This window comes from Salminus brasiliensis, chromosome 2 (genome assembly GCF_030463535.1).
Source record: "Salminus brasiliensis chromosome 2, fSalBra1.hap2, whole genome shotgun sequence".
In the NCBI taxonomy this organism is placed as follows: domain Eukaryota; kingdom Metazoa; phylum Chordata; class Actinopteri; order Characiformes; family Bryconidae; genus Salminus; species Salminus brasiliensis.
Window position 1 is genome coordinate 57,593,138 of NC_132879.1, and position 22,494 is coordinate 57,615,631.

At 42.5% G+C, this 22,494-nt stretch overlaps 1 protein-coding gene across 2 annotated transcripts in view; it reads left to right on the plus strand.

The window, feature by feature from the left end:
- Positions 1-643: 643 nt before the first annotated feature.
- cerk (ceramide kinase) overlaps positions 644-22,494 on the plus strand; it is a 36,089-nt gene continuing 14,238 nt past the window's right edge. Inside the window, exons 1-6 of one of the 2 annotated variants that reach the window (XM_072673267.1) lie at positions 644-1,026; positions 12,692-12,826; positions 13,068-13,190; positions 14,352-14,477; positions 18,916-18,982; positions 20,318-20,463. In XM_072673267.1, coding sequence (XP_072529368.1) covers positions 861-1,026; positions 12,692-12,826; positions 13,068-13,190; positions 14,352-14,477; positions 18,916-18,982; positions 20,318-20,463 — 763 coding nt within the window. In that variant the 5' untranslated portion in view covers positions 644-860. The remainder of the gene's footprint in view (positions 1,027-12,691; positions 12,827-13,067; positions 13,191-14,351; positions 14,478-18,915; positions 18,983-20,317; positions 20,464-22,494) is intronic. The other variant, XM_072673268.1, reaches the window with a different exon arrangement.

A 22,494-nucleotide genomic window follows, 5' to 3' on the forward strand; every position in this document is an offset into this window, starting at 1 on the left:
AGTTTGTAAATCACTCATTGTGGTGCATTGTGGGATTGTTAGAGAGCACTAAAAAAATCAACACTATGTTTTCAGACACCACTACCAAATTGTAGAACCCTTAATTTGGTAGTGGTGTCTGCACCCTAAGTAGTGCACTATATAGTGAGTAGGGCACCGTTTTAGACACAGATATTGTTTGTAGACTACTTATTGTGGTGCATTATGGGATTGTAGTGCACAAAAAGGTCTGTACCCTAAGTAGTGCACTATATAGTGAGTAGGGCACAGATATTGTTTGTAGACTACTTATTGTGGTGCATTGTGGGATTGTTAGAGAGCACTAAAAAATCTAGACTATGTGTTCAGACACCCTTACCTAGATGCCTGTACCCTAAGTAGTGCACTACATAGTGCTTAGTGGACATTTGAGTGTACTCAACTTGACTCTTTCAGCTAGTCTATGTACTACATGCTCAAACACTAGGTAGCTTTGCTCGTCCCTATGCACTTGGGACGCGCCCTGCAGCTGGGAGGTGCCTCGTGTGGACTGGGGCTGCAGCCTCAAGTCTGTACTGCGTCTGTAAGCGCGCGAGCGCAGACCTGGAAAGGGGGCTGTCCGTTGACCGCGTTTGGCCCCTCCCACCGGAGGCTCACGCGGAGGATGACGCAAGTGCGCCGGAGCTGTTTGTTATCAGGGAGGAAGAGCCGCTGCGTGAAGAGCCGCAGGAGACCCGCAGGAGACCCGCAGGAGACCCGCAGGAGACCCGCAGGAGACCCCGCAGAGGGCCGGGAGAAGCCTTAACCCTGGGGCTCGGCGATGAGCTCCAGATAACGCGGCTGTAACTGGCCGTGGCTGCTGTCCTTCCCCCCGCGGAACAATGGAGAAGCAGCCCAGGCTGCTGTGCGCTCAGCTCGGGGTGGAGAGCCGAGTGTGTGAGGTGTCTCTCAGCAGCGCCCTTCTGTCGTGGAGGGAGGTGGTGGAGGAGGTGGGGAGCAGCAGGAGGCGCGGAGGCGCTGCCAGCGTGTACGGCCCCCTCAAAGCCGGTAAGACAGACGCCTGCATGGCCGAGGGCTCCTGCGCTCCACTCGGGAGCCTAATGCTGTGTGTGTGTGTGTGTGTGTGTGTGTGTGTGTGTGTGTGTCTGTGTGTGTCTGTGTGTGTGTGTGTGTGTGTGTGTGTGTGTGTGTGTGTGTCTGTGTGTGTGTGCGCACAATAGCCAAATTTCAGTGCCATGACCTTTTAGGGCCGCTGGATTCAGGGTGGTGAGACAGGCCGGCCCTGCACCGAGGCCTGCTGCGGTAGTGCTGAGCGCAGCACAGCTGTCTGTCTGCCTGTCTGTCTGTCTGTGTGCCTGTCTGTCTGTGTGCCTGTCTGTCTGTGTGCCTGTCTGTCTGCCTGCCTGTCTATCTGCCTGTCTGTCTATCTGCCTGTCTGTCTGCCTGTCTGTCTGCCTGTCTGTCTGTCTGCCTGCCTGTCTGCCTGTCTGTCTGCCTGTCTGTCTATCTGCCTGTCTATCTGCCTGTCTGTCTATCTGCCTGTCTATCTGCCTGTCTGTCTGTGTGCCTGTCTGTCTATCTGCCTGTCTATCTGCCTGTCTATCTGCCTGTCTGCCTGCCTGTCTGTCTGCCTGCCTGTCTGTCTGGTTCAGGTCCTGCAGCTCAGAGAGCTTCACTAAAGCTGTAAACTCATCCTAACAGTTAGAATACAGAGTTAAAAGATAGATCAGACGAGACTTTATAATAAATAAATAAATAAAAATAATATAATGTAATGTTTACAACAAGAAAAAAACACTAAAATAAAAGTAAAGTAAAATAAAGATACTAAAGACTAAAGGCACTGCGCTCGTAGACTGAATAAATAAATAAATACATGTGTAGAGACAGTAGATCAGTATCAGAGGGATAGATACTGTCTGAACTGATATGTGTATGTACATGTGTGTGTGTGTATATATACATGTTATATATATATATATATATATACACACACAATATCTGTTCAGACAGTATCTATCCCTCTGATACTGATCTACTGTCTCTATATATCTACTGTATAACACTACTGAATATAAACTGTAGCTGGATAGATATTGTATATAGATGGATACAGTAGATGTTTACTGTATATAGATGGGATACTACATAGACATACCGCACACTGTAGATGGTTATATACTGTGATTGGGTTCTGTAGATGGTTATATACTGTGATTAGGTACTGTAGATGGTTATATACTGTGATTAGGTACTGTAGATGGTTATATACGGTCATTAAGTTCTGTAGATGGTTATATACTGTGATTAGGTACTGTAGATGGTTATATACTGTGATTAGGTACTGTAGATGGTTATATACTGTGATTAGGTACTGTAGATGGTTATATACTGTGATTAGGTACTGTAGATGGTTATATACGGTCATTAAGTTCTGTAGATGGTTATATACTGTGATTAGGTACTGTAGATGGTTATATACGGTCATTAAGTTCTGTAGATGGTTATGGACTGTGATTAGGTTCTGTAGATGGTTATGGACTGTGATTAGGTACTGTAGATGGTTATATACTGTGATTAGGTACTGTAGATGGTTATATACTGTGATTGGGTTCTGTAGATGGTTATATACTGTGATTGGGTTCTGTAGATGGTTATATACTGTGATTAGGTACTGTAGATGGTTATATACGATCATTAAGTTCTGTAGATGGTTATGGACTGTGATTAGGTACTGTAGATGGTTATATACTGTGATTAGGTACTGTAGATGGTTATATACTGTGATTAGGTACTGTAGATGGTTATATACGGTCATTAAGTTCTGTAGATGGTTATATACTGTGATTAGGTACTGTAGATGGTTATATACTGTGATTGGGTTCTGTAGATGGTTATATACTGTGATTAGGTACTGTAGATGGTTATATACGGTCATTAAGTTCTGTAGATGGTTATATACTGTGATTAGGTACTGTAGATGGTTATATACTGTGATTGGGTTCTGTAGTTGGTAATATACTGTGATTAGGTACTGTAGATGGTTATATACTGTGATTAGGTTCTGTAGATGGTTATATACTGTGATTAGGTTCTGTAGATGGTTATATACTGTGATTGGGTTCTGTAGATGGTTATATACTGTGATTAGGTACTGTAGATGGTTATATACTGTGATTAGGTACTGTAGATGGTTATATACTGTGATTAGGTACTGTAGATGGTTATATACTGTGATTAGGTTCTGTAGATGGTTATATACTGTGATTGGGTTTTGTAGATGGTTATATACTGTGATTAGGTACTGTAGATGGTTATATACGGTCATTAAGTTCTGTAGATGGTTATGGACTGTGATTAGGTACTGTAGATGGTTATGGACTGTGATTAGGTACTGTATATGGTTATATACTGTGATTGGGTTCTGTAGATGGTTATATACTGTGATTGGGTACTGTAGATGGTTATGTACTGTGACTAGGTACTGTAGATGGTTATGGACTGTGATTAGGTACTGTAGATGGTTATGGACTGTGATTAGGTACTGTATATGGTTATATACTGTGATTGGGTTCTGTAGATGGTTATATACTGTGATTGGGTACTGTAGATGGTTATGTACTGTGACTAGGTACTGTAGATGGTTATGTACTGTGACTAGGTACTGTAGATGGTTATATACGGTCATTAAGTTCTGTAGATGGTTATGTACTGTGATTTAGGTTCTGTAGTTGGTTATATACTTTGATTTAGGTTCTGTAGATGTTATGTACTGTGATTTAGGTTCTGTAGATGGTTATGTACTGTGATTGGGTTCTGTAGATGTTATGTACTGTGATTGGGTTCTGTAGATGTTATGTACTGTGATTTAGGTTCTGTAGATGGTTATGTACTGTGATTTAGGTTCTGTAGATGGTTATGTACTGTGATTTAGGTTCTGTAGATGGTTATGTACTGTGATTTAGGTACTATAGTTGGTTATGTACTGTGATTTAGGTACTATAGTTGGTTATGTACTGTGATTTAGGTTCTGTAGATGTTATGTACTGTGATTTAGGTTCTGTAGATGGTTATATACTGTGATTTAGGTTCTGTAGATGGTTATATACTGTGATTTAGGTTCTGTAGATGGTTATGTACTGTGATTTAGGTACTATAGTTGGTTATGTACTGTGATTTAGGTTCTGTAGATGTTATGTACTGTGATTTAGGTTCTGTAGATGGTTATATACTGTGATTTAGGTTCTGTAGATGGTTATGTACTGTGATTTAGGTACTATAGTTGGTTATGTACTGTGATTTAGGTACTATAGTTGGTTATGTACTGTGATTTAGGTTCTGTAGTTGGTTATGTACTGTGATTTAGGTTCTGTAGTTGGTTATGTACTGTGATTTAGGTTCTGTAGTTGGTTATGTACTGTGATTTAGGTTCTGTAGTTGGTTATGTACTGTGATTTAGGTTCTGTAGATGGTTATGTACTGTGATTTAGGTTCTGTAGATGGTTATGTACTGTGATTTAGGTTCTGTAGATGGTTATGTACTGTGATTTAGGTACTCCGACTGCTAATCATCAGGGACTGAGCTGTTAATATTTCAGTGTCCTCTAAAGTGGTTGACCTGAGTCGCGAGTTCTCGTGGATCATTTACTGGCTGTGCTGTAAACAGAGCTGAAGTGAGAGTACGGTTACAGGTTTTTTTATTAATTTATTAAAGTTTCTGAGATGTTAATCAGTTCCCGAGAAGGCCTGTAGACATGACCCTCCTTCAGCTGGGTCTGACACAGCAGCAGCTCGGAGCACGTCTGGTCTCAGGCTCACTTCCCCTTCCTGAGCGCTGCCTCGGTGGAGCTGCTGCTGTCGGCATGTTTACCGCCGTCATGCATCATGATGGTGGATTCCAGTCGTGTGCGGTTGAGCAGTCCCTCAGCCTGGTTTCACATGACCGACACGAGGACAGGTGGACGCTCCAGCTGTCCTCGTCCCGGCTTCACACACAGAACTCCCTTGTGCTGGTTTTTGTATTTGTGGTGTTAGAATTGGTATTTATCGTACGATATATCACCTCAGTCATGTTACTGACCTCGATAATGCCCGTTGTGTTTAATTAGTGAGGAGAGCTCATTACAGTGGAGGAGCCGGTGTGTCCACTCTGCTTAAATACAGTGTGTTTATTTTATTTATTTGATTAATTTAGGATATTTAAATGTAATTTATTTGTTCAGACAGTTATTATTAATTATTTGAATAGTCTGAAATGGTGTAAATTCATTATTATATATTATATAATATTATATGATCACTGTATCAGTGGCAAATAATGATCGCAACAATATCATTTATTGGAATTATTATTAATTCATTTCTGGGACCAGTAGATTGGTCCTAGAAATGGATGAAAAACTCAATATATAAATAGACACTGGTTAGATACTGAAGAAATCTATAGATCATGTAGATCTAGGAATTGTGGATGGATTCATACTGTATGTAGATGAATGGGTAGTCTTATTAGAGCTGGGCAATATGACAATATTTTATCGTATCATGATAAATTTTGTTATTGTGGTCAAAAACATGCTTTTATTAGTTATTATTATTAAAAACTGCATGTTTCATTGTAATTAATGTGTAATCAGTCTTATTTAATTCAATAGAGGGCAGCATATTTTAAGTAAAAATCACGGTACTCTGTATTGGAGAGTATTTGGACAGCAGTTTTAAAAAAAATAAAATTATAAAGATTTTGTTTACATGATGAGATATTGCGATAAATATCGTAAAAAAATGCGATGATATAATTTATATATGATATAATCGTGATATAATTTGTTTTCCATATCGCCCAGCTCTAAGTCTCACAGATATTCTAGATACTAGAGAGCTTCTATAAATGGATAGATGCTGTATTATTAAGTATTAAAAAAAAATAATTAATTTAAAAAACAAATTAATTAAATATTTGTATTAAAAAAATAAACTAATTAATTAAATAATTCCCTTTTAAAAATAAGTAAATAAAGGCCTGGAGACCTGGAAAGAACCCTCCTTTAACAGGGTAAGCTGTAGATCCGCCAGCACTGCTTTTGTCTAGGAATGCGCCAGTATGGGGACTGTGAGCCCGTGCCCGAGGTCTATTCAGGCCTTTTTCTGAGGACTGAGCAGACCTTGTCCCGAGGGCAGGACAGCTCTGGAGTTAGGTTTCCTTCCTGCTGAAGAGACTGTAGACGCCCTGTACTTTGTTGAATTTCTTGGAAACTTACAAAGTCCCGTAATGGAAGACTTTGCCTTTTAAACGTAGAAGAGCTCTGTTAAAAGTTAACGAGTTCTGGTGTACGATATTAAAAGCGGCCTGACTTTAGGACATGAATAAAGACGGTAATGTGAACTCCGGGCTGAAACAGGATGCTCTTTGTAACGCATTGGAGATGTTGGTATGAAAGGGTGGACGGAGGGCAGTAATATCAGTAAGATGAAGGCTATGCCTTTGTGTTTCGGTAAGGGATCATGCTGTCGGTGGAGAGGAGCGCCATACAAGGACTTTTTGTGTAGGCATTGACCTGAGCCTGGACCAGGGATTTCGTTGACTGCTTAAGCTTGTATGCTTGTATGTTTATTGCTGTGTAAAGTGAATTACTGAAGGTTTTTAAAAGGAGTTCATATATGGATTAGAATGTGATTTATTTATTTATTTATTTTTAATACTGAAAAGTTAAGTTTTTTTAATTTCGGCCACAACAATGTGCTAATCATCGGTTGTCATACGACCCAAGAAATTCAATATCTGTGCATCCCTAGTAATAACTATTTATGACTGGCTGTTACTGGTTGCTTAAATGTTTGGTTTCATAAAGTCTGCAAACCAAAATCCTCTATGTTTATAAAAAAAAAAAAGCATGGCGTCAGTGAGCGTCATTGAATTGGTGCTCTCTATTACTGATACTGTGTGTAAGTGCCGGTATCAGCGCTGATACCGAGACAGTAATTCTTAATAATAAAAAACTCTATGACGGGGTTGTGGGTTTGATACCTGGGTTTGCTAAGCTGCCACTGTTGGGCCTCTGAGCAAGGCCCTGAACCCTGGCTCCCAGCAACTATAGCCAGTAGAGTATGGCATACTGCTTTGGCTTAGTAATTAATTAATTAATTGATTGATTTATTGATTGATTGCCGCCAGCAATCATCATCATCGTCTGCCTAGTTTAGAAATGCCCACAGACGATGAGCAACCAGTGGTCTGGCTGATCATGGGTAAAGGGCCTCTGCTGGTGTGGTGCACAGTAATGCCGAATAATGGAAGCTGTAATGAAGGGAAGGATGGAAACGCAGAATCAGCTGATATTAGATTTAGTTTGTGAGACTTATGAGGGATATTTTATGTAATTTTCTGTTTGGTCTGACTGGAAATGAGAGGAATGAAGGGTGGTTTCTGCGTAAATAAGAATTTTCCGTGGTGAAATGGGTGGATCAGTAACGTATGTAAATGCTCTATGGTGTAATAACCCTGAGCATTTACCCTATCCCCATACCGCTCATGCCCCGCATGCCTTTCTGCAGGCTCTGATGTTTATTTACGTTCCCATTGACGGACAAATACCACTTCATTAACGTAATCAGATACGCTGACGGTGGGCAGACCGCCCTCCCTAAACCATGGCTCCTTTCTTCAGCCCGATTTTCTCCCTCTGCATGCCGGCCGCTCGCCGGTGCCAGGCTGAATCATGGCTGTGTTGACAGCCCAGGCGTAATGTGTACCCAGCTCGTCCTCTGTGTAATTTAACCCAGCGCCTGGCCCGGCGAGCTCCTCCCTGCATGCGTGGAGTGGGGAAAGGGACACAAAAGAGATTATTTGTGGTTGGAATATTTGTGTTTCGCGCTAAACCCATGTTTAACGAAGGCCAGATCCAAGCCTGGGCCGGACGGCAGACAGGCGGCTGCTCAGAGAGCCGGCAGAGAAGGTTGGAGAAGATGTTATATAAGCGTCAGCAATGACCTAAAAAAAAAACCCCTCCTGCCGCATTACAGCGCTGCTGACGGGCCTGCTCCAGCTTGTGTATGCGCAGAGAGGGCTGCCTGCAAAGCCTGGGCTTATACCTCCCTCCCTATACCTCCCACAGGCCTGGTTCACACTGTTCTCGAACCACCACCACCACCACCACCACCATCGCTGTCTGTCCTGACACTAAATATTTTAAGGCCCGCAGCGGTGTTGTCTTCGAGGCCACAAGCTTCTTCCGCAGTTTTCATGACCACAGGTAATGACGTCATCCAGCGAGATGGCGTGACCGCCTGGCTTCATGTGCCCAGCGTTTCTGAGGGGAATTGGAGGGACTGGAGTGGTGGGACTTGTGAGGTGGTGGTGTAGGATAGTATTGATATATTAGTATATTATGATTTGATATGATTTTTAAACACAGTATTGATTATTAATGAATAGGTTGCATGTAAAGATTGGTGGCAGTTCATGCAACTAAATTTTATTGTACGCAAATTATATTCAGAAAAGTATGCAATATTATCAAATGGAATTATTAATTATGCAGAAAAATTGGCAGTTTTTAGTTTTCCTAACATTTGATCAGTCAGTTTGTGGAGAAAATACTCAGCGGATTAATCCATAATGAAAAAACAAGTCATTCGCTGAAAATTTGATGAAAAATAAATAAAAATATAAATAAAATAAAGGAATAAATAAATTGATAATATTTGTTTGTTGATTTTCATGGAGGTCCTGCCTCACAACCTGCAGGACTTAATGAGTGTCAAGCTGTTTTGGCAGTATAAGGAGGACCTACACAACATTAGGCAGGTGGTTTTAATGTTATGGCTGATGCATGTATGCTTGTGTTCATTCTTTCAAGCTAAATCACATAAAAAGCTTTGAATTTTACAGGATTGCAGTCATCAGTGTAATGACCATAAGCATAAAGGACGACTGCCAAATTTAAAGTCATAAAAAGTCCTAAATGGAGATACGAGGTTGTTGCGTAATGATATACTGGAAGTTTAATATTACTCATTGTCATTATTCTGATAACCACATAACCTGCAGTCTGCCAGTGTTCTTTATTAGGCCTAATCAGGGCCTCAGACTCCTGAGTGGTGCAACTGTCTAAGCGGTGTCCCAGGACTTTCTGGCGTCTGTGAGCTGATTTAATGGGACTGATGGCTGTTTGAGCAGATGTCTGGCTGGCTTCCTCATGCCTAATGCCAGGTGGGGGCTATAGAGGGGTGTAAAGCCCCCCCAGCATTGAGCTGTGGAGCAGGACACAGGGCTGGTGGATGTCCTGTGGAGATGTTTTTCCTCTATTGAAGACCATTGCTGCACCACCGATGCTCAGAACTGGATTTGTTAACAGACCTCAGTGAACTCTGTGAAACCGGGATCTGTTGGAATGTCAGCTATTGTTTTGTGGTATTTCCACTAGCCTAGTTCACAGACTCTTTATGACCGTACATCACTGACCCAGCGGCTGGCCCGTCCTCCGTACACTCAAAGGTTCTTTGAACGATGCTCATAAAGAACCGTTTTTATTAAAGAGAATTTCAGCAGTTTAATCTGTGCTATTGCTTAAAGAACCCTGAGTGTAGAGCAGTAAGAAAGCGGTTCTAGCTTCAGGTAAACTCAGAGTCGAGGCCTGCACCGTTTAACAGAGCACTCACTGGTCTTCAGCATTTCTCAGAAATCTTTATTGGGCTTCAGCACAGCCAACAGGAGGGCAGTTAATGTCCGGAGGTCTCTCCAGCGCAGATGACCGGCAGGTTTGTCATAAAAGTGCAGATGTAAACTCACCCAAGACTCACTTAAACCAGATACTGATCCCATCACTCAAACACGCCTGAGCCTCGTTATAGCAGTGTGAACACCTCCATCTCTCCAAGATACATTCCCCACCCGAAACCCCTCCCAGTACAACATAAACCCTTCCCAGTTTCAGCAAAACGCCTACCAGTACAGCCTACACCCTTCCCAGTTTCAGCAAAACGCCTACCAGTACAGCCTAAACCCTTCCCAGTTTCAGCAAAACGCCTACCAGTACAGCCTAAACCCTTCCCAGTACAGCCTAAACCCTTCCCAGTACAGCCTAAACCCTTCCCAGTACAGCCTAAACCCTTCCCAGTTTCAACCTAAACGCCTACCAGTACAACCTAAACCCTTTCCAGTACAACCTAAATGCCTACCAGTACAACCTAAACCCTTTCCAGTACAACCTAAATGCCTACCAGTACAACCTAAACCCTTTCCAGTACAACCAAAATCTTTTCCAGTACAACCTAAACCCCTCCCAGTTTCAACAAACCCTCCCAGTTTGCGCAAAAAACACTCCCAGTACAACCTAACCCCCTCCCAGTTTGTGCAAAACCCCTCCCAGTACAACCAAAACCCCTCCCAATTTCGGACCCTCAAGAACACTTCTAGCGCCGGGTTTCAACAGGCTTGATGACTGTGGGTGAAGAAACGCTGGGTGCTACCAAGGTCCAGGACCTTGACTTCCTGGACCAGGAGTTTCCTGACTGAGGGAAAGGGCCCAGGGTCCACGGCTGTGGTCATTAGCGTCCAGGTGGACGTTAAAGCTTCAGGCATCTTCGTCGTTCGTCAGTAGAATGAGACACTTGACCTTACGGTGTCTGCGCAGGATCAGTCTGATGTCTCCGTTATGTCCTTCAACCCTATTAAAGCCAGGTCCTGTGATCCAGTTACTGAGACTGCAGTCTTAATCGTGCTCTCTTCAGACTGGACTCTGACTCCTTCAGCTCGCCGTCCAGGCTGCTGGTATTAAGAGTCTCTGATGGAAAGCTTTGAGTGCTGAGAGGGAGAAGGGCTACAGTATGGGAACTGTATGGGCTGTGACGGGGTGACCTTGGGCAGTGTCAGACAGCAGCAGCAGATAAGGACCAGGGCTGTTTCCAAAACCGGTCGCTGTGGACGGAAGCCAGAGCAGTGTTTATACACTGCTGGAGTTCTGGAGAAATGTTGCGCAATACGCAGGATAAAAGGTCAGTGTTAGCCAAGGTTAACAAGAAGGCTGTGACGGCCAGTCAAGCAACATTACACCCGATCAGCCATAACATTAATACCACCTAACATAACATTAAAGCAAACTATAAGTCAATCCTGATGCCTTAACTCTCCCACATGGTGAGATTTACGGTTTATTAATTCGACAATGGTATCGGATCAGTATCGGGTATCGGCCGTTACTCAAAGTTCATGTATCGGTATCTGTATCGGAACACGAAAAGATGGATCAGTGTATCTCTATAAATCATACAAGCAGTTGGCTGTTATTCCACATAAAAGGTTTTTATTTAAACTTGACACTTTTACTAGATCAAAGCTTAAAATCTTTTGGCTTATTGGCTCCAGGACTAAGCCCATTTATTATTCGGCCTTTCTGTGAGACTTTTCTGATGTACATGGAAAAAATCATGAAATCATAGGTTAGCCTATTTGTCCTTAGTTTTCTCTTAAAAACAGGATTAGTCCCTCTGAGAATAAAGAGTAAAGAACTATAAGTATATTTCCCTATCATTTCCCAATCTTCTTTAAAAGTAAATGTTTATGCTATTGAATGCGGTCATTGATGTGGGCATTAATGAATTTGTCCATCTGTTGCATTTATTATTACCACCTTATGTATGGGGAAATGTGTGTTTTGAGCAACAGTAATTATACGCTGTAGAGTAATCATACGCTGTAGAGGCTCCGAGTGCACTTGGAGAAGTGCAGTTCACGTTAGGAGGCTTTCGGTTCAGGTGCTTCACCACTGACAAAGTACCGTTATGGTGTTAAGGCCAGGTCTGTTTATACAGTGAATACCCTGCACTACACTGTCCGCCACTGTCCGCCACTGTCCGCAGCGTGAAACCGTCCCACACTCACTCGCTCACCGGTCTCTTCATTTTCCACCATCGCCATAGAGAGCAAAATACATCTCCACCTTAAATCTGTGAAATGCGGTGCGGTTATAAGAGTCTGTGTAAAACCAGCCGGGAGAGAAGCATTTACATTTACAGCATTTAGCAGACGCTCTTCTCCAGAGTGTATAATTTACTGAAGAATAACCTCAGCTAGTTTAAAGCTCCTCTAATCTTAGACTCTACTAAACACAAGTCAATATGAAGACCATAGTACTCTTTTCACCTGAGTACTCTTAGAAGAGGAGGGTCTTCAGTCTGGGTTTGAGGACAGTGAGCGTTGGACTCTGCTGTTCGGACACCCAGGGGAAGCTCGTTCCACCACCTCGGTGCAGGACAGTAAAAAGTCTGGACGCTCGTCTTCCGTGGATCTTAAAGGATGGCGGGTCGAGCCGAGCCGTACTTGAAACTGGAAGGGCTCTTGGTGCAGATCAGCTTTTGACCATCGCCATCAAGTACGGAGGGGCCGGCTGGTCCAGTCTTGGCTTTGTAGGCCAGAGTCAAGGGTTGAATCTGATGCGGGGAGCTATATCGGCCATAGTAGAGACATTAAAAGTCTAAAAGACTTTGCTGACCTGGATTAAATGAAGCCTTGAGGCAAATTCAAACTTATTTTGTAATTGAATTACTCGAATAATTGTTTCAGCCCCAATTGACATCGGTTACGAAGCGTCTGTTTATGCATTTCTAGGATAATTGAAGTTTAAGAGGTTGATGGCCTTTTAAAAGCTGAGTAGAAGCTGCACTGTAACTGTCCTCATTAGTGATTTTTGGTTCTCTTTTGTTTCTTCTTCAGCAGGCATCCACTGCGTGCCGGTGTGTGAGATCATATCCGTCCAGGAGACGGAGGAGGACTGCCCGAGCACCGATGTAGGGAAATGGCAGAAGGTTCCTCAAACCCCAGCTGGTTCCAACCAGCATGCTTTCACAGGTATGCAGACATGCATGTTCTCAGCAGGCTTTCAGGCATGCTGCTGCTGTTCCCTGATAATGGGATATACCCTGACTGGTGAGAGACGTGCTGGTGTCCACTCTTTTATCTGAAGATGAAGAAGATTATTGTACAGATTGGCTGGAAGATGAGCTGGGGATGACCTTTCCCCCAGTTTCTTTCCTAACAGTTTGCACAGTCTCAGTGTAACTCTAACTTTCTGACCTTCTTCTCGCTGTAGTGTCCTATGTGGAGAGGACTCTGAAGCACCGCTGGCGGTGCAGTGAAGTCACCCTCCATTGCACTGATAGGAAGCTGTGTCTGCAGTGGGTCCAAGCCATCAGGGAGCAGCTCGCACTATTGAGTATGTCCTTACACTTATCCCCCCCCGCCCCTCTGGAACTGACCTAGTATAATAAGTGTTGCTGTTGTAGAGACACCCATTGATGTATGATCTTGTACGACTGTAATGATTATACCCCTGCACTGACTGGATCCGTTTCCCGCTGCGTGTCCTGTTCTGGTTCTTTTATTCAGTGTTTGGCTTATTGAAACTAGACCTGCCTGACTGAAACTCTGATCTCACCAGGATCCGGGCACCAAATTTCCAAAGTTACAAGAGAGGGATATAAATCCCTTGGCCAAGTATAGTCCTTAAAAATGGACAAAAGTATTGGGACACCTGCTCATTTGGCCATATAATGTAGTTGGGATTACTGAGGTTAGCTTAGGGTTAAGCTGATTTAATATGTGCATAATGTGACATTTTTATTTTTATATATGTTTTAAAATGTTTTATTGCCATGCAAAAACCTCATGTCTTATTTTTGCCATTTCTCACTTTTCTCCTTTGTGTGAATCTGGCAGTTGTTCTTTATACTGTATCAGAATTTCATAATGAATGGACCAATTGAAATGCCCTAAAATGGTTTGGAATAGAAGCCTTTACATTGACTTGTAAAGCTGGTGTTTTGGAGAAACATGTTTTTCTATAAGGGGGTGATTTGTATTTACTGCAGTGGAGTTGAAGTGAATTGCGCTCCACACCTCTAGCCCAGGAGCAAAAAAATAATAAAATTTTATCGTACGTAATTAAGATGGTCTACAAAGCCAGCTGTTGAATGCTGGTAAATTCCTTTTGCTGTTCCAAACCTGGGTAGTGCACCCCCTAGAGGTAAAAAAAATCAGTTTAGCTGCACCTGTAATGATGAGAGCTAGCGCCCCTCCGAATGTGTCGGTGTGGACCGGCGTCACCCACCCCTGCTCTAATGTGTATTTCTCAGAAGGGTTGAGGGGCCCAAGGACCCTTTTTTAAGAAAAGCTGCATTAGCCACTGTCTGGAAAAACTGTCCTCTGGTGTCCTGGGGCAACTTTTGAAGATTTGCTCGAGCTCGTGAGGTTTGATGAAGTGGGTTTGTTAATGAAAACCTCCGGCTGTTGACGTCAAGCTGGAGGTTCTGTTGTTCAACAAATGGAACCTGTTGGTTAATGATCATCCCGGACTCCCCCATCTTCCTATTTGCAGCCACCCGACCGAAGCGCTTGCTGGTCTACATAAATCCCTATGGAGGAAAACAACGCGGGAAGAGGATTTACGAGCAGAAAGTGGCCCCCATCTTTTCCCGCGCCTCCATTTCCACCGACGTGATTGGTGAGTCCCCGTCAGCCGCCTACATTAACATTTAAATAAAAAATGAGTGTTCATGCTCTGCAAACTCATCTTGGTTGGCAAATGGCTCTGCCTGCCAAATACTCCCAAGGATGTGGATTTTATTTACAGGTCTATACGTCACCGAAGCTCCTGATAATGGCCGCTCTAATAGTCTGTAAACATTGGAGGCTTATTCATCAGGGCTTCGGTGGTGGAGGTGGGTTGTAGATCTAGAGTGGAGTATTAGCGACACATCATATGTCATATGTGACGACATGATGGGTGGAGGTCAGGTTTAAAGGGTTAAGCCACTGCTGAATCATCCCCTTCATATTATTATATTAACCCTTTAAACCTGACCCCCACCTCTGTATTACCTTCATATTATTATATTAACCCTTTAAACCTGACCCCCACCTCTGTATTACCTTCATATTATTATATTAACCCTTTAAACCTGACCCCCACCTCTGTATTACCTTCATATTATTATATTAACCCTTTAAACCTGACCCCCACCTCTGTATTACCTTCATATTATTATATTAACCCTTTAAACCTGACCCCCCACCTCTGTATTACCTTCATATTATTATATTAACCCTTTAAACCTGACCCCCACCTCTGTATTACCTTCATATTATTATATTCACCCTTTAAACCTGACCCCCACCTCTGTATTACCTTCATATTATTATATTAACCCTTTAAACCTGACCCCCACCTCTGTATTACCTTCATATTATTATATTAACCCTTTAAACCTGACCTCCACCTCTATTCACCTTCATATTATTATATTAACCCTTTAAACCTGACCCCCACCTCTGTATTACCTTCATATTATTATATTAACCCTTTAAACCTGACCTCCACCTCTATTCACCTTCATATTATTATATTAACCCTTTAAACCTGACCCCCACCTCTGTATTACCTTCATATTATTATATTAACCCTTTAAACCTGACCTCCACCTCTATTCACCTTCATATTATTATATTAACCCTTTAAACCTGACCCCCACCTCTGTATTACCTTCATATTATTATATTAACCCTTTAAACCTGACCTCCACCTCTGTATTCCCCTTCATATTATTATATTAACCCTTTAAACCTGACCCCCACCTCTGTATTACCTTCATATTATTATATTAACCCTTTAAACCTGACCCCCACCTCTGTATTACCTTCATATTATTATATTAACCCTTTAAACCTGACCCCCACCTCTGTATTACCTTCATATTATTATATTAACCCTTTAAACCTGACCCCCACCTCTGTATTACCTTCATATTATTATATTAACCCTTTAAACCTGACCCCCACCTCTGTATTACCTTCATATTATTATATTAACCCTTTAAACCTGACCCCCACCTCTGTATTACCTTCATATTATTATATTAACCCTTTAAACCTGACCCCCACCTCTGTATTACCTTCATATTATTATATTAACCCTTTAAACCTGACCCCCACCTCTGTATTACCTTCATATTATTATATTCACCCTTTAAACCTGACCCCCACCTCTGTATTACCTTCATATTATTATATTAACCCTTTAAACCTGACCTCCACCTCTGTATTACCTTCATATTATTATATTAACCCTTTAAACCTGACCTCCACCTCTGTATTACCTTCATATTATTATATTAACCCTTTAAACCCGACCCCCACCTCTGTATTACCTTCATATTATTATATTAACCCTTTAAACCCGACCCCCACCTCTGTATTACCTTCATATTATTATATTCACCCTTTAAACCCGACCTCCACCTCTGTATTACCTTCATATTATTATATTAACCCTTTAAACCCGACCCCCACCTCTGTATTACCTTCATATTATTATATTAACCCTTTAAACCCGACCCCCACCTCTGTATTACCTTCATATTATTATATTCACCCTTTAAACCTGACCCCCACCTCTGTATTACCTTCATATTATTATATTAACCCTTTAAACCTGACCCCCACCTCTGTATTACCTTCATATTATTATATTAACCCTTTAAACCTGACCCCCACCTCTGTATTACCTTCATATTATTATATTAACCCTTTAAACCTGACCCCCACCTCTGTATTACCTTTATATTATTATATTAACCCTTTAAACCTGACCTCCACCTCTGTATTACCTTCATATTATTATATTAACCCTTTAAACCTGACCCCCACCTCTGTATCACTTTCATATTATTATATTAACCCTTTAAACATGACCTCCACCTCTGTATTACCTTCATATTATTATATTAACCCTTTAAACCTGATCTTCACCTCTATTCACCTTCATATTATTATATTAACCCTTTAAACCTGACCCCCACCTCTGTATTACCTTCATATTATTATATTAACCCTTTAAACCTGACCCCCACCTCTGTATTACCTTCATATTATTATATTCACCCTTTAAACCTGACCCCCACCTCTGTATTACCTTCATATTATTATATTAACCCTTTAAACCTGACCCCCACCTCTGTATTACCTTCATATTATTATATTAACCCTTTAAACCTGACCTCCACCTCTGTATTACCTTCATATTATTATATTAACCCTTTAAACCTGACCCCCACCTCTGTATTACCTTCATATTATTATATTAACCCTTTAAACCTGACCCCTACCTCTGTATTCACCTTCATATTATTATATTAACCCTTTAAACCTGACCCCCACCTCTGTATTACCTTCATATTATTATATTAACCCTTTAAACCTGACCCCCACCTCTGTATTACCTTCATATTATTATATTAACCCTTTAAACCTGACCCCCACCTCTGTATTACCTTCATATTATTATATTAACCCTTTAAACCTGACCTCCACCTCTGTATTACCTTCATATTATTATATTAACCCTTTAAACCTGACCTCCACCTCTATTCACCTTCATATTATTATATTAACCCTTGAAACCTGACCCCCACCTCTGTATTACCTTCATATTATTATATTAACCCTTGAAACCTGACCCCCACCTCTGTATTACCTTCATATTATTATATTAACCCTTTAAACCTGACCTCCACCTCTATTCACCTTCATATTATTATATTAACCCTTTAAACCTGACCCCCACCCTGTATTACCTTCATATTATTATATTAACCCTTTAAACCTGACCCCCACCTCTATTCACCTTCATATTATTATATTAACCCTTTAAACCTGACCCCCACCTCTGTATTACCTTCATATTATTATATTAACCCTTTAAACCTGACCTCCACCTCTGTGTTTACCTTTATATTGTTGAATTAATACTTTTAACATGACCTCCACCTCTGTTTACTTTAACACTGTATTAACATGTTAAACCCAACCTCCGCCTATTTATCTATATTTGACACTGTATTAACCCCTTAACCCTGAACTCCACCTCTCTACTCACCTTTATATTACTGCCTTAACCCTTTAAATTCAAGCTTCACTTGATTCACCTTCATATCACCATATTAACCCTTTAAACCTCTCCTCCATCTAATTCCACTTATCACTGTATGACCTCTACCTCTCATCTATTTACCTTTATAAACACTGTATTAACTCTTTAAACCTGACCATCACCTCTCTGCTCACGTTCATATCTCTGTATTAACCCTTTAACCCCAAGCTCCACCTCTCTATATACCTTTCATGCCACTGTTTTAAAATCTTACCTCAACCTCCACCTCTCCACTCACTATCTTATTACTGTATTAACCCTTGCAACATAACCTCCATCTCTTTATGAGTCTTCATAACACTGTATTAATTCTTTAACCCCATCCTCAACCTTCCTATTCACCTTTGTCACTCTATTAACTCTTTAAACCCAATGGCCACCTCTTTGTTAACCTTCCTGTGACCATATTAACCCTTTACCCCCAACCTCCACCTGTGTGATCCTTTAATAACTGTACTATTACAGTACTAAGAGGTAGGGCTTAAAAAGGGTGTATTTTACCATGCTGCCATTTTATTTATTTATTTATTTATTTATTTATTAGGAATGGTAAAGCACATGCATGCCTGTACAAATACCACAGCAGAATTGTTAGACAGCGAGTAAGCTTGCCTGGCAGACTCTACTTTAATAAGCTCCATATTTTTCCTATGGTGTGCATTGTCATCATTGTCGGCCTTCTGCTAGCCATCCATTTCAAGGACACCCCTGTACGTTACAATCTCTTTGTCAGTCCTGACAGGCCGGGCCTTGTAATGAAATGTGCTGGAGAATGTGTTTTGCTGTGGGTTGAACTTTATCATCGGATGTAGCATGATCGATTGTCTCCATCAGGCCACTAGCGAAACTGCAATTTAACTAGCAGATGAAGATAATGATGTTTTTCTCCCTCCCATCAGCCTCCCAGCTCGCATCAGCATGCACAGTTACCATGACTTTGCCTTTGTTTCCATAGTGACGGAGCGCGCAAATCATGCCAGGGACCACTTGAAGACGGAGGCTGATCTGAAGAAGTATGATGGGTGAGTTGGAGTTAGCGGAGATCACAGTAGGCACGGGGCTGCTCCTTAATTTGCTCAGCGAGGAATTCACCCCTGCACGGCAAAGACTAGATTAACATTTCAGTGTGCAGCAGTCCGCTGGCACCGCCGCGCTGGTTGGCAGCATGGTAACTGCTGCGGAGAGGAAAATGAGCTTTGATGACAACCACATGGAACGTGCATCAAAGCGAGACCGGAGGCCAAGTGGCTCCGATCGGAACCGCTGCTTCTGGATCAGGGCTTTCATTTCGGCAGATCATGAGACAGCAGGGAATTCCCAGGAGAAGACTGGTCCTAGAGCAGACCCTGGATCAGCACAGATATGTACTGGGATGAAGGCGAGAAATAAGGGTCCCTCCCTCCATTATGTGGAATATTTTTGGTCAGCTCCTGAAGGGCTGTGGTCATTTTCACACAAAACCCTTGTATCTTCAAAATTACAGCTTTACAGGAGAAGGAAAAAAACACAACTTTTAATGGAAGTCAATGTAGAAAGAAAAAGCAAAAAAGATGGGCAAAAGTATTGGGACACCTGAAATTAAGGGTATTAAAAGTTCTGCTTTTGTTGGAGTAACTGTCTCTACTGTCCAGAGAAGAAGGCTTTCTACTTTCTACTCTACGATTTTGGAGGACGGAGCATTGCTGTGAGGATTTTAGAGTGTTAAGTGAAGTCAGGATGTTGAATGATGATGATGATGATGATGATCACCATCCCTCCTCATCATCCCCAACTCATCCGAAAAGTACTGGATGGAGCTCCTCCATCATCATTCCAGAGAACACAGTTCTTCCACTGCTCCACAGCTCAATGCTGGGGGGCTTTATACCCCTTTAGCCCACGCCTGGCATTATTAGGCAGCATGGTGCTCATAGCTTCATCTGCTCCTATTCTATTGGCAGTACTTCTCTACAGGGACTAGACCAGCTGTATGTGTGTGCATTTGCACATCTGTGTCAGCAATGGGTGTGACTTAAAGTTGTTGAATGCATTTGTTAGTAGGGGTGTCCACAAACCTTTGGACATATAGTGTAATTGTTGGATTTCTATACAGTACGTTATTTTACATCAAAAGACGGAGTGGCTCTTCAGTCTTAACGACTGGATTTGGGGGAAATTGGTGGAATTCCTGCTTAAAAAGGTGCAAAATGGATAAGATGGTAACTTGGGAAAGTTGGATGATCTATCTGATGAGTTATTTCATCGTTTCAAATGTGTTTAATCACCAAAACCGAAGATGCAGAACAATCTTTGATGGCCTCACTCACAAATTCCTGTCCTGTCCTGCTGTGAAGTAATGAGCGTTCTCTGATCTGCAGGGTGGTTTGTGTCGGCGGAGATGGCATGTTCAGCGAAATCATGCACGGCCTGATCTCCCGGACGCAGTGCGACTCCGGCGTGGACCAGGGCCGCTCGGACGAGGCGCTGATGCCTTGCGGACTTCGTATCGGCATCATCCCCGCCGGTGAGCTCGCCGCATCTCCAGATATAGCTTCAGCTATAGATTTTGGGGGTTGGAAGAGTCGTGGGTGGGTGTCTGCAGATAACAGCTCAGCTCCCTTCATTTTTTCTTGTGCCTCCTGTTAGTCAAGTAGAGAGAGGGACCTCCTCTGACAGCACGCCTGTGAGGCCCGGAGTATCCATCACTTGCGATTCCATTACAGGCCACATGCTGTGTGACATTTTCCAAATCATCATAAATTCCACAGCTGTGACGTGCATTACCCAGCCAGGGCCTGGCTGCATGCTGGCAAATGATCAGAGGAGATTACAGTTGTGCTTGGCTCACCGGAGAACAGCCTCTTGTCTATGCTCTACACACAGAAACACACTCGGCTACACTCACAGTCCTGACCTCGTCCAAATGTTGAGCAATGGAGTATCAGTTTTTTTTGGCTTCCAAGGAGGTGAAAAGGGCAGGTGGTTGTTTTTCTGCCGCCTCATTTTTAGGGAGGCTGATTAGTGGTCTTTAGTGGCGATAAGTTAAACAGCTTAATGACCACAAGACGAAAGCATTGTGCCCCGTTCACCACGGAAAGGAGAATCTTGACCACAGTAAATGACCATATTCAACCTGTGATTCATATTTAATGCATATTTTAGCTGTTGAGTGTGTGATCATACCCTTATTTAATTATCCTAAATAATTCTACGATAAAATGTGAACTATAGCAATCTTGAGTCTCTGCCAATTCCAGTTCCAGTCCAATACCATCCTTTTCCCTCTTTTTAACAACAAAGCTAATAAAAGCATTTGTCTGGGTGCACTCTGCCTAACACGGCCGTCTAAAGCCGGGGTCCCGCTACGCTATCTGTGCCCGATTCTCCGCCTGGCTGTGCTGAGTCTGTGCTGGTTGGCTCTGGTAATGGTCAGGGTCGACAGTTGCAGAGAGAGAGAATCCAAAGCAAAGATTTCTGGCCTCACTATATTTCTTTCGACTCTGGAATTGGCATATCTCGCTCCTGTGCTCCCCCTACAGCAGGGAAGTAGAATTGACAATAAGACGTTACTAAAGGGCACACTTTACACATGCATTTCTGGACAAGCTGAGAGATACAGAGCTGTCACTGAAGGGTAAAGAAGTGTGATACAGGATGTAGGGCCTTATTTTAGCCATCTTTAGGTGAGCCACCAACTGCAGCTTAATTTAGGGGGCGTGTCGGTGTGTCGTTGCTATGGTAACGACTGGAAAAGTTCGCCTTGCTCGTCTCGAAACGCTCAAAAGACATGTACTGAGTTTCTTAATTAATCATGGTTGTGTTTGTTTTGGGCGTAACGTGCAGTAATGAACCACTCAGTGTGTCTCTCGCCGTTCCCGTTAAGAGCCAGGGGCGGTCTGACTGACTGGCGGGTTGCTATTTCAGTGGTGTAAAGGGTGTGGGGGGGGTGTACGAGCGTCGGGCTGCACGCGCCTGTGTTGACAATTCACTTCTTAGAAAGCAACGAGCGTCTGACTGTTGACGAACGTCTGCCTAGTGGAGCTCCTCCTGTGTTTTTCCATTGCTGAGATACACAGCAATACTCCAGAGACTAACCTGGACACCCCTCATTTGGAGACCACCGCTCCCATCGGCACAGAGATATGGTCCTGCTCGCTTCACCAGAGTTCCATAGTGCAGTCAGCGTGGTGCCGAGCCCTGTTCACCCTGAGGTGGAGCATCACCATGATTCTGAAGCTGCTGTTTTAAGATGAAAATGCTCTCTAATGTTGTTTTAATGATTTTAATGGTTTCATAACATAACATATAACATAAAACACAGGCTTTAAAGGGTTAATGGTCACAGCTTATCCAGTCGTGTATGAAGATCTTACCTCACAATGGTAACAAGGCTGCACTAAACCCTTTTCCAGTGGTTTTAAAGGGTCGGCTTTTTATCATCAGCCTTATCAGCGTGTTCTGCACAGTTCTGCCTGCTTAGCCCCTTATCTGCTCTTCTGCAGACACCCACGAGCCGACGTGAACAATGACTCCCAGGGTTATTCCTCGTCATGCT